Source organism: Chiloscyllium plagiosum, chromosome 7 (assembly GCF_004010195.1).
Source record: "Chiloscyllium plagiosum isolate BGI_BamShark_2017 chromosome 7, ASM401019v2, whole genome shotgun sequence".
NCBI lineage: Eukaryota > Metazoa > Chordata > Chondrichthyes > Orectolobiformes > Hemiscylliidae > Chiloscyllium > Chiloscyllium plagiosum.
The window spans coordinates 117,801,204-117,813,416 of NC_057716.1; the positions used below are offsets into that span (position 1 = coordinate 117,801,204).

Genomic DNA, 12,213 nt, shown 5'->3' on the forward strand with positions numbered 1-12,213 from the left:
TAGTGGCACTGGAAGAGCACAGCAGTTCAGGCAGCATCCGAGGAGCAGCAAAATCGATATTTCGGGCAAAAGCCCTTCATCCTGTATTCCTGATGAAGGGCTTTTGCCTGAAACGTCGATTTTACTGCACCTCAGATGCTGCCTGAACTGCTGTGCTCTTCTAGCACCACTATTCCAGAATCTGGTTTCTAGCATCTGCAGTCATTGTTTTTACCAACTTAAAAATACAGCCATTAGTAAAGGTGACATATTCTTGATGGAGTATTTTCTGTGGTTTTCCAGGACCAAGGTGTAGGCTTTGTTGCTCTTCTTACATACCTGTAAATTAATGTGATGCAGGAAAAAGTTCAGTTTCAGTGCAGTGTTAAATCTCATTCCTGAAGAAGGGCTTATGCCCGAAACATCGATTCTCCTGTTCCCTGGATGCTGCCTGACCTGCTGCGCTTTTCCAGCAACACATTTCCAGCTTAAATCTCTATAGCCTAGCAAACTGGTCTTATTACCCAAACAGATGTGCTTTCCACTGGGAAATACCTCAAACATGTGCAATTCAGCACCCACTCCCCACCCCCATCAGTAGGAGCAGCAGAATAGATCAGGTTAACATGGCTGCCTCAATACCATGGACCAAGGTTCAATTCCAATGCCAGGCAACTGTTTGGAGTTTGCATATTCTCCCAGGGTTTGCATGGGTTTCCACTGGTTATTCCAGTTTCCTCCCACAGTGCAAAGATGCACAGGTTAGTTGACTGGCCATGCTTAAATTGTCCATTGTGTCCAGGGGTGTGCAGGCTAGGTGGATTAGCCATGGGAAATGCAAGTCTACAGGGATGCGGTAAGGGCCAACCTGCTCAGATGGTTGATGTGGACTTGATGGGCCAAATGGCCTGCTTCCACATCTAGGGATTCTATGAATGGATAATCTGAGCACAATACTGTAACAATCTCTATTGGGGTCGAAGGGTGGGTCAGTAAATTTGCAGATGATACGAAGATAGGTGGAGTTGTGGACAGTGAGGAGGGCTGTTGTCGGCTGCAGAGGGACTTAGATATGATGCAGAGCTGGGCTGAGGAGTGGCAGATGGAGTTCAACCCTGCCAAGTGTGAGGTTGTCCATTTTGGAAGAACAAATAAGAATGTGGAATACAGGGTTAATGGTAGGGTTCTAAGTCAGGTGGAGGAACAGAGGGATCTTGGGGTCTATGTACATAGATCTTTGAAGGTTGCCAATCAGGTGGATAGAGTTTGTAAGAAGGCCTATGGAATATTATCGTTCATTAGCAGAGGGATTGAATTCAAGAGTCGTGAAGTGATGTTGCAGCTGTACAGGACTTTGGTTAGGCCACAGTTGGAGTACTGTGTGCAGTTCTGGTCGCCTCACTTTAGGAAAGATGTGGAAGCTTTGGAGAGGGTGCAGAGAAGATTTACAAGGATGTTATAAATTTAAGGTGAAGGGTGGAAGGTATAGGGGAGATGTCAGGGGTGGGTTCTTTACCCAGAGAGTGGTGGGGGCATGGAATGCGCTGCCCGTGGGAGTGGTAGAGTCGGAATCATTGGCGACCTTTAAGCGGCATTTGGATAGGTACATGGATGGGTACTTAATCTAGGTTAGAAGTTCGGCACAACATCGTGGGCCGAAGGGCCTGTTCTGTGCTGTATTGTTCTATGTTCTATGTTCTAATCTCCACCTACAGCAGAATGCTCTTCCATTTCACAAATATATTGTACAGGTTCTAGTAGATATTGGATGGGAAGAACTTTGCTGAAGTTAATTTTAAAATTTGCACCACATTAACCTGGTGAGATTTGTGCAGAGTATATATCTTTGGGTCTGAAATGTGAAGCATTTTTACTCAAGATGGACACAACTGTGGGGGATGGGAAAGTTGGATGGTTTGATCAGCCATAACAGTATTGAATGCAGGGCATGCTAATGGGCTGAATGGCATCCTCCCATTCCTATGGTGCTATCACAATTTGGAAACTGGGAAAATGTTTTGCACAATCAAGGTCTCTCTTCATCAGTACACTGCGAGCACTCAATGCAAATGAGTACAGCAAATAAAACAAAAATACTCACTTTTTAAAGTTCTGTCCAAATCAGCAATAAAGTCTTCCAGTTCCTTAGTGTCTCCCAGCTTTGCTGCTAAGAACAGAATCGATTGAAGCTTGTTAAATTGGAATTGACAATATTTGTTTTTCCTGTTGGCAAGGAGAGCTGCTGATTATATAACTTGCTTTAAAAAAATCAGACTATAGTGGTGGTGGACTGACAACTTTTCAAAAACATGACCATTATAGCCAGCAGTTTATTGTAAAGAACTGGATTGGTTTGCACATACTGCAGGGGGAAGATGGTGCTGCATTTGTAATAACACTAGCAACTTGGAGGCCTGGGCTAGTGTTCTGGGGGTGTAGGTTCAAACCCCACAAAAGGCAGCAAATAAGGTTCAAACTAAAAGCTAGTCTTGGTATGGTGACCATGAAACATTGTAGTAAAAACCCACCCAACTCACTCATGTCCTTTAGAGAAGAAAATCTGCCATCCTCATCTGGTCTGGCCTATACACAACTCCACACCAGATATAGCTAACTTTTAAACTGCCCTCTGAAGTGGCCTGAGCAAGATACTCAGTTCAAATAGGCATGGGTAATCAACACCAGTCTTGCCAGTGATGCCCACATCCCAGTCACCAAAGCCAAATCCATGCACAGTTAACTTGGCACAGCAAACATTAACTGGGCACTCAAATTCCATTAAATAACCCCTCGCCAAGTTTACGTTGTGCTTTTCCAACAAAAGTTACTGGTTTACACGGCTCAGCACAAACTACAGAAATCAATGCTTGAACAGTAAGGCCGATCAGCTAAATATGACAGAAAGCAATAATACCTTTAGGAGATGAAAGTGTGCAACTGTTAAGCTTCTTGTTGCTGAAGCTGTCTCTCTGAAGTGAGTCTGTACCTGCCGTTTTAAAAAACAAGAACAGGAACGAACATTAAAACCACTCTGCTGGAACATACACAAAGTATGTAAACATGAAAAAGCAGAGGCTGGTTCATTTGCCTCAGAAGTTCAAAAAGCCACAACCTTGCCCACCGAGGTAGAAAAGGTCCTGCACTTTGTACACTGCATAGAATAATTTCACAGCACGTAGGATAGAATCACAAATCAAGTGAAAAAAGTGAGTAGGAGAGGGGGCAATGCAGAACAACCTGATTCAATACTACACAGAAATCACATTAAATTAAAGTGTACAAGTTAGAGATGCAATAATCAGGGATACTTAGGAGCAGGAAGTTTAACACAGGGTAAAATCACAGGGATTATGCCTGGTGTTCAGTTTGATTTTGAAAGAACCTTTCAGCTCTGAAAAGCAGGTCAGAGAAAGATCTTACAGCAGGTATGCAAGTCAAAGCAGTGGGGGAAAATATATCCAGTACATTAATTGGATATTGAGGGTATTAAACTGGTCAAACCAAATTTAGGATTAATATTTAGGAAATTTTTCAAATCTCTTCAGTGAAGAAGCAGGCTATTCAACCAATCAAGTCCACATTGGACTTTTGGATCTGTGAGTGGAGGCATTCAAACAAACAGATGTGATCATCACCATCACCATCACCCAGCAGGATGAGGAGCACCAGTTTAAGGAAGAGCCATAATGAAGTCAAAATGTCAATTTCATTTTGGTCTGTAGAGATGCTACCAGACCCATTAAGTCCTCTTCAACACTTCAATTTTTATTTCATCCAGAAGACTAGGATGGAGCAGGGACATCTTGCTGCAGCTACACAAGACACTTAAGACCTCATTTGGAGTGCTCCACACAGTTCTGGTCACTTGACTATAGAAAATCTATTATTAAACTAGAAAAAGTGCAGAAAGGATTGACTAGGATGCTACCTGGACTGGAAGGTTTGAGTTAGAAGGAGAGACTGGACTTCTTTCCCTGGAGTGTAAGAGACTGATGGGTGATTTTATAGGCTTCGAGGCATAGAGAAAGTAGATAGTGACATATTCCCCATAGTGAGGGGGGGACTAATACTAGAGGGCATAGGAGAGAGGGGAGAGATACTGGAAGGAGCAATTTTTTTCCCCCACAGAGGGTGGAAAGTGTCTGGAATGGGCTACCAGAGGTAGCTGTGGAGGCGAGTAATGGATAGGAAGGTATGGAAGGATACCACCAAATTTAGGCATATGGGACTAGATTAATTGTGAAAACTGGATGGCATGGGAAAGTTGGGCCAAAAGGCCTGTTTCCATGCTGTAAACCTCGGACTCTGAATACCATTAGTCTGAAAAGTGGCATCATGGAAGGGGAATGAGTCAGATAGGATATTTCAAGCTTCTGGATAATAGATTATTTAACTATACACAATGCAATGGAGAGGTGGGGAATTTCCATTCTGGCTTTGCTACAACGATCAAGGACTCTTACCCACACCTTCCTTGGTATTGAATACTCACTATCTGAGTCACTCATGCCACCATCACTTGTGCTCGTGCTGTTCCGCCTCTTCATGCATCTTAAATGTTCGTCATATCGGAAATGTCTCTTGTCTATGGGGGAGGCAAAATCCTCGATGACTGCATTAAACTCACAGAGGACAGCACTCAGATCTTCATCCTCCATCCGTGCTGCAACAGAAACAAGACTTGCCAAGTTACAAGATTGTGGAAATTGACACTAGTTAATACTCGAGAGTCTAGACTAACTGTGGCAACACCGATTCAAATCCACTACAGCAGCTGCATTTTAAAATTCAAAGAAGAGCAAGTGTGGTGTATAAAATTGGTCTGTGATGGCAACCACAGTAACTACTGTCAGCTATTGTTAATAGCTATCCAGTTCACTAACATCCTTTAATAAGGTGGGCAGCATGGTGGCTCAGTGATTAGCACTGCTGCCTCACAGCACCAGGGACCCAGATTCAATTCTACCCTCAGGTGACTGCCTGTGGAGTTTAAACATTTTCCTGGTGTCTGAGTAAGTTTCCTCTGCATACTCCCACAGTCCAAAGAGGTGCAGGTTAGGTGGGGATTCCCTATAGGAATGTAGGATTATAGGGTTCAGGGTGGGTCTGGGATGCTCTTCAGAGGGTCAGTGTGGACTCAGTGGGTCAATGGCCTGCTCCTATTCTATAGTTATCTGTCTGTTTGTCTGTCCTTGCCCAGCATGGCCTACATGTGACTCCATACCTACAGGAGCATGCTTGCCTCTTAACTGCACTCAGAAATAGCTGGAAAGCCACTCAGTTCAAGTACAATTCAGGATGAGTAATAAATGGACGCCTCACTGGCAATGACCACACCCCACAAGAGAGCATGTCCACTGAAAGGCTCATTCAGACAACAGCAGGAGTCCTTGAACAGCAACCCCACGTCACCCAGTATGAGCCAAATCCTGTAAAGCTAAGACAAATACAGTAGATTCTGCAGTTCCCTATTAGGGAAAGGGATGGAGAAACGTTTTAAGTCGAATTCGCCATCCAGGGGAACAGTTCAAATATTAGACTCCCCAAGAAGCTGGACACCCATTTCGAAATCGCAGTTGATGGGCTCAGCAGATTATCTGAGATAGTCAACTCAGAGGGCTCTCGTTAGAGGCAAAATGTTACATAAGGTTCCGCAAAGCCTGCCTCAACAAGGGATCTCTCCCGCGCGTTATGTTGCCGCCTGTCGCGATGGGCCGAGTGGACTCATTCAGCGCCGCAAACTCTGCACCAGCCTCCTCGCTGAGAACAGGACCGAACGCACTCTCTCCCCCCCCCAAAGGGAAGTTGTTCTCTCTGCCCTTTCAGGATCCTGCAAACATGAACTTGCCCAGCGCACTGTTTCGTATCTGCCACACTGGGCTGTGATGTCTATAAACAGGAATCCCCTTACCTCATCTCCCTCTCCCATACTGTGCCTACAAACAGAAATCTCCCCTCTTCTCCTTTCCCACATTAACCTGCCCGCTGTCTGTGAACAGGAATGTCCTCACACACACACACACACACCACTTGTCTTTTGTATAAACGGGAATCTCCTTACTCTTCATGCTCAAGGGTCTATCTTTGCCCCCTCCCAGTGAGATTGCAGCCCTGTGTTATTTCCAGGCGGATGTGGAGCAGCTGGACCCAGGCTGAGAGAGAGAGTGTGAGTGAGTGAGTGAGTGAGTGAGTGAGTGAGTGAGTGAGTGAGTGAGTGAGTGAGTGAGTGAGTGAGTGAGTGAGTGAGTGAGTGAGTGAGTGAGTGAGTGAGTGAGTGAGTGAGTGAGTGAGTGAGTGAGTGAGTGAGTGAGTGAGTGAGTGAGTGAGTGAGTGAGTGAGTGAGTGAGTGAGTGAGTGAGTGAGTGAGTGAGTGAGTGAGTGAGTGAGTGAGTGAGTGAGTGAGTGAGTGAGTGAGTGAGTGAGTGAGTGAGTGAGTGAGTGAGTGAGTGAGTGAGTGAGTGAGTGAGTGAGTGAGTGAGTGAGTGAGTGAGTGAGTGAGTGAGTGAGTGAGTGAGTGAGTGAGTGAGTGAGTGAGTGAGTGAGTGAGTGGAGTGTGAGAGAGAGAGTGTGTGAGAGTGTGAGAGAGTGAGAGAGTGAGAGAGTGTGAGAGAGTGAGAGTGAGTGAGAGAGTGTGAGTGAGTGAGTGTGTGAGTGTGAGGGACAGATCCCTCCAGCGCTCGGTGCCTTCACTCACATGCCACTGTCCTCCTGCCCTGATGCGACTTCATCCCAGTGGTTGTAAGCTCCCTCTGCACTCCAGCGTCGACTCTCCCGTTGCAATCTCTTGTTTCTTAAAACTAACCCCCCGCCTCCTTTTATAGGAGAAGGCCCCGCCTCCTGTCTACGTCAGCCGGGGGAATCCCCCAGCGGTGATGTAACGGCGGGACTCCCCCCTGCTGCTGCTGCTGCTGCTCCCGGGTCTTCCTCTCTGCAGTTTGACATCGGACAGCGACACTGCACACAGGGAGGAACACACTGAACAGGACAGCTCTTCTCTCTCGGCAGCAACGTGAAGCCTGGCCACTCTCTGCGATTACAGAGATGGAGAAAATGTCTTTCCACGTGGGAGGGACCTCTAAATATGAAATAAATCCACTGGGGATTTCAGGAGAACCCTCTTTTAGCCAGAGGGTGGCGGGCATGTGCGATGCATTGATAAGAAAAAAAATACATGAGTGGCAAAAAGGGAAAAGATCGACACGCTGAGCGGTGAGACACTTGCGTCCAGTTCTGGCCGCCCTGTCATAGGAAGGATATTATTAAGCTGGAAAGGGTTCAGAAGAGATTTACCAGGATGTTGCCAGGCAATAGACAATAGGTGCAGGAATAGGCCATTCTGCCCTTCGAGCCTGCACCACCATTCAATATGATCATGGCTGATCATCCTTAGGCTGGGACTTTTTTCCCTGGAGCAGAGGAGGTCGAGGGGTGACCTCAGAGAAGTTTATAACATCGTGAGGGGTATAGATAAGGTGAATTGCAGGTGTCTTTTCCCTAGGGTGAGAATTTCAAGACTAGAAAGATTTACAAAAGACATGAGGGACAATGTTTTTACACAAGAATGATTCATGTATGGAATGCACTTCCAGAGAAAGTGGAAGTAAAATTACAACATTTAAAAGTAACCATGGACTGGTTAGACCGATGGGTCTGTTCGTGCTGTATAATTCTACGATTTTGACTCAGACAGGCAAACTTGGGCCAATTCGTCTGAATGGTCTGGTTCAGTGCTGTAAACTTTTATTTAATTAACTAGCAAATCCACATAAAACCATGGAGTGGTTAAGAATGTAACCTCTATCCTGATTTAAGGCAACCTTTGAGCGTTTTTTATGTGTTGGTTCACAGGATACAGGCATCACTGGCTGGATTGTCCAGACGACAATTAAGTGTCAACCACCTTGCTGTGAGTCTGGAGCCACATGTAGGCCAGACAAGGTGAGGATGGCAGATTTTCTCCCTGAAGGACATTAGCGAATGAGATCGGTGTTTACAACAATTAACACTGGTCTCATGGTCAACATTAGACTCTTCATTCCAAATTTTTAATTGAATCTACATTCCACCATCTGCTATTGTAGGATTTGAATCCAGTACCAGAGTATCTGGATCAATACTCTACCAATAGTAGCACTGGGCATGGAGATGAAAGTCAATAAATTTGAACTGCCTTATGAATGTTTTTAATTGATTTGTTCATGGGATGTGGGCATCGCCCAGCATTTATTGATGTAGTGGCTGGAATAAGGGCAAGGTAGATCTCCTTGAATATGAGATCCCTGATTTGGGTTGTTAATCTGGGCCAATCGGGGAGCCTCGGCAGATCAATATAAACAGGAGATTTACAAAGTCTTCTCATTGTAGGGACTGGCTCTGAGCTGGCTGGTCAGAGTTCATATATTGTGCACGTGTAAATAAAGGGTGACCTTGGTGACAGGATACCGGCCCTCTGTGCAGTTATTTCAATTAACCTGGAGGAGGTGATGGTGAGCTGCTTCCTTAGAAGGAATTCTAGGACTTTATCCTAGTGACACTTGTGTCAATGCTGTATATTGGTGTATATTGTCCTTTTTTTTTAAGGTAAACTTTAAGGCAGAGCTGCTGAGCAGTCTAGCAAAACCAATAAAGTAAATACTTTATGAGGCCATGCGATGTTTTTAAAAGTTGGAACAATAGAAGCAGACTGAATGGGTGTGTTCAAGTGTTCACAGAACCAGGACTTCTAAGTTTTAGCTTTCAGTGATTGCTGCTGGAGTCTTGAAGAAATTAAAGCTATTTTTCCCTCTCTCGTTTAGAACACAGAAAATAGAACATACATTACAGCGCAGTACAAGCCCTTTGGCCCTCAATGTTGCGCCGACCTGTGAAACCAATCTGAAGCCCATCTAACCTACACCATTATATTACCACCCATATGTTTATCCAATGCTCATTTAAATGCCCTTAAAGTTGGCGAGTCTACCACTGTTGCAGGCAGGGCATTCTACACCCCTACTACTCTCTGAGTAAAACTACCTCTGACATCTGTCCTATATATCACCCTTCAATTTAAAGCTATGTCCACTTGAGCTAACACCACCATCTGAGGAAAAAAGGCTCTCACTGTCCACCCTATCTAACCCTCTGATTATCTTATATTCTCTATTAAGCCACCTCTCAACCTTCCTCTCTCTAATGAAAACAGCCTCAAGTCTCTCAGCCTTTCCTCACAAGACCTTCCCTCCATACCAGGCAACATCCTGATAAATCTCCTCTGCACCCTTTCCACATCCTTCCTTTAATTTGAAATCTGCGGCCAAAGTTCAATCCTCTCCTAATAAAAGCTAACACACTGTATGCCTTCTTAACAACCCTATCAACCTGGGTGACAACTTTAAGGGATCTACGTACATGGACACCGAGATCTCTCTGTTCATCCACAATACCAAGAATCTTATCATTAGCCCAATACCCTTTATTCTTGTTGTTTCTTCCGAAGTGAACTACCTCACACTTTTCTGCATTAAACTCCATTTGCCACCTCTCAGCCCAGTTCTGCGGCTTGTCTATGTCCCTCTGTAACCTGCAACATCATCCCGCACTTTCCATACTCCATCGACCTTCATGTCATCCACAAATTTACTAACCCATCTTTTTTGGTCATTTATAAAAATGACAAACAGTTGTGGCCCCAAAACAGATCCTTGTGGCACACCACTAGTAACTGAACTCCAGGATGAATATTTCCCACCAGCCACCACCCTCTGTCTTCTTTCAGTGAGCCAATTTCTGATCCAAACCGCTAAATCCCCCTCAATCCTATGCCTCTGTTTTTTGTGCGATAGCCTACTATAGGGAACCTTAATAAACTATTTACTGAAATCCATATACGTAACATCAACCGCTTTACCCTCATCCTCCTGTTTGGGCACCTTCTCAAAGAACTCAATGAGGCTTGTGAGGCATGACCTACCCTTCACAAAACTGTGTTGACTATCCCTAATCAAATTATTCCTTTCCAGATGATTATATCTTATACCCTATCTCTTACAATCCTTTCCAATACTTTTCCCACAACTGAAGTAAGGCTCACCGGTCTATAATTACCAGGGTTGTCTCTACTCCCCTTCTTGAACAAGGGGACAACATTTGCAATCCTCTAGTCTTCTGATTTATTCCTATACACAATGACGACACATAGCCAAAAGTTGGGGGTTCTCTTCCTGCTACTGAAGTTGCGTGTGTTACAATCTGTTTTCTGAATTGGCCTTTGCTAAAGCTGTGTTTATGGGATGTTGCTGTATTGGAACGTTAATTAGTAATAGTTACTGTATCTATTATCCTGTTAAGTTTTCCAATAGAAGTTATTCCAATTCCGTCTTTCTGTTGTTGCACTTTAACTATAGTGGATGAATAAAATATGTTTTACTTTAAACCAGTAATTTGACCAATCAAATTGCCTCTGTACTGTAATACTTTACATTTATCTTTAAAATAAGAAAATGTTAGGGTCGAGAATAGTTTCTGAATGTTTTGAGAGGGTTTGGTCTGGTCCATAAAGGCTCTTGTCAGAATCAAAGTCTCTAATTCCATGTTGGGTTTAGGATTAATTGACTCGGGTCTGCCTTTTGTGATAATGACTCTTTCAGTTACTAAGAGTTTCCTGGAGTTGAAATAAGTCACTCTGGATGTTTTACAGAAAGTGAGCAATGCAAATTGCAGTTGGATTTGCCTGTCTCTGTGAGAAAACAGAAGATAATTGCAGCAATAGCTCAATAATTATATTTACCAGGAATGTGTAGTTATTGTAATGAGGTCAGCCAGGTGGACCTCGTAGAATATGAGTTCCCTGATTGGGGCTGTTAATCTGGTCCAATCAGGGAGCCGGGCAGTGTTTGTCACTGGCCATCCGGGTGTTTTTCCCATCTTCCTGGTGGTGGAATTTGAATAAAGATTCGTGCACTTTGTGTCTTTCACTGTGTCTCACACCTGCACACACACACTGGAGATAAAATAAGCACTACCACACTCAGGCGGTAGTGTAGGGGTTAAATTTAAAAAGAAAAAAAAGAGAAGGAAAAAAAAAAGAACGAGTTCTTTCCTAGTGGTGGAAATTGAATAAAGATTTGTGCACCTTGTGTCTTTCACTATGTCTCACACCTGCACACACACGACATGGGTGTGTGTGGGGGGGGGAATAAGCAATACTGCTAGAAAGAAAAAAAAAGAAAAAAGAACAGGAATTCTCAACAGTAAATGGAAAAGGAAATGGAATTTATACAGTCAATGGAAAGGTCCTGGGGAAAATTGATGTACAGAGAGATCTGGGTGTTCAGGTACATTGTACCCTGAAGTTGGCAACGCAGGTCAATAGAGTGGTCAAGAAGGCATACGGCATGTTTTCCTTCATCTGATGAGGTATTGAGCACAAGAGTTGGCAGTTCATGTTACAGGTGTATAAGACTTTGGTTCGGTCACATTTGGAATACTGTGTACAGTTCTGGTCGCCACATTACTAAAAGGACGTGGATGCTTTGGAGAGGGTGCAGAGGAGGTTCACTAGGATGTTGCCAGGTATGGAGAGTGCTAGCTATGAGGAGAGGTTGTGTAGATTAGGAATACTTTCATTAGAAAGATAGAGGTTGTGGGAGGACCTGACTGAGGTCTACAAAATCATGAGAGGTGTAGACAGGGTGGATAGCAAGAAGCTTTTTCCCAGAGTGGGGGGCTTAATTACTAGGGGTCATGAGTTCAAGGTGAGAGGGGAAAAGTTTAGGGGAGATATGCGTGGAAAGTTCTTTACGCAGAGTGTGGTGGGTGCCTGGAATGCGTTGCCAGCGAAGGTGATAGAGACGGGCACGATAGTGTCATTTAAGATGTTTCGATATAGATATAGAATGGGCAGGGAGCAGAGGGATACAGATCTTTAGAAAATAGGTAAGAGGTTTAGATACAGGATCTGGATCGGCGCAGGCTTTCTTTGTTCTTTTTGTTTTTGAGTATCAGGCATCCTGTTCGCTCTGAGGGAGGTGGATCAGTGTCAAGGACTCTCCACATTTAAATAAAGAGTGACTTGGTGACAGGATATTGGCCTCTGTGGAGTTATTTCAATGGTGACAAACAAAAAGCATGCTCCTGACAAAATTCACTCGCAACAATCATCTTTGAGTTGCGGTAAGCATTTCTGGTATCATGTCATTATTTGAAGCTTTGTTCTGTGGAAGGGTCATTGGGCCCAAAACGTTAACTCTGATT

The 12,213-nt window shown here is 44.2% G+C and overlaps 1 protein-coding gene across 4 annotated transcripts; it reads right to left on the minus strand.

Moving 5' to 3' along the window:
- Positions 1–269: 269 nt before the first annotated feature.
- On the minus strand, positions 270–6,781 carry rgcc (regulator of cell cycle). Of its 4 annotated transcripts, none has more exons than XM_043694455.1 (5): positions 6,674–6,781; positions 4,472–4,642; positions 2,894–2,965; positions 2,081–2,143; positions 270–318 (listed from the first exon to the last, which is right to left on the minus strand). In XM_043694455.1, the coding sequence occupies exons 1-5, from the start codon at positions 6,705–6,707 to the stop codon at positions 311–313; spliced, it is 348 nt and encodes a 115-aa protein (XP_043550390.1). In that variant the 5' UTR covers positions 6,708–6,781; the 3' UTR covers positions 270–310. The 4 variants fall into 4 exon arrangements, with proteins under 4 accessions (XP_043550390.1, XP_043550388.1, XP_043550389.1 ...); XM_043694453.1 differs by having other exon boundaries at positions 2,081–2,146; XM_043694454.1 differs by having other exon boundaries at positions 2,894–2,968.
- Positions 6,782–12,213: the final 5,432 nt, after the last annotated feature.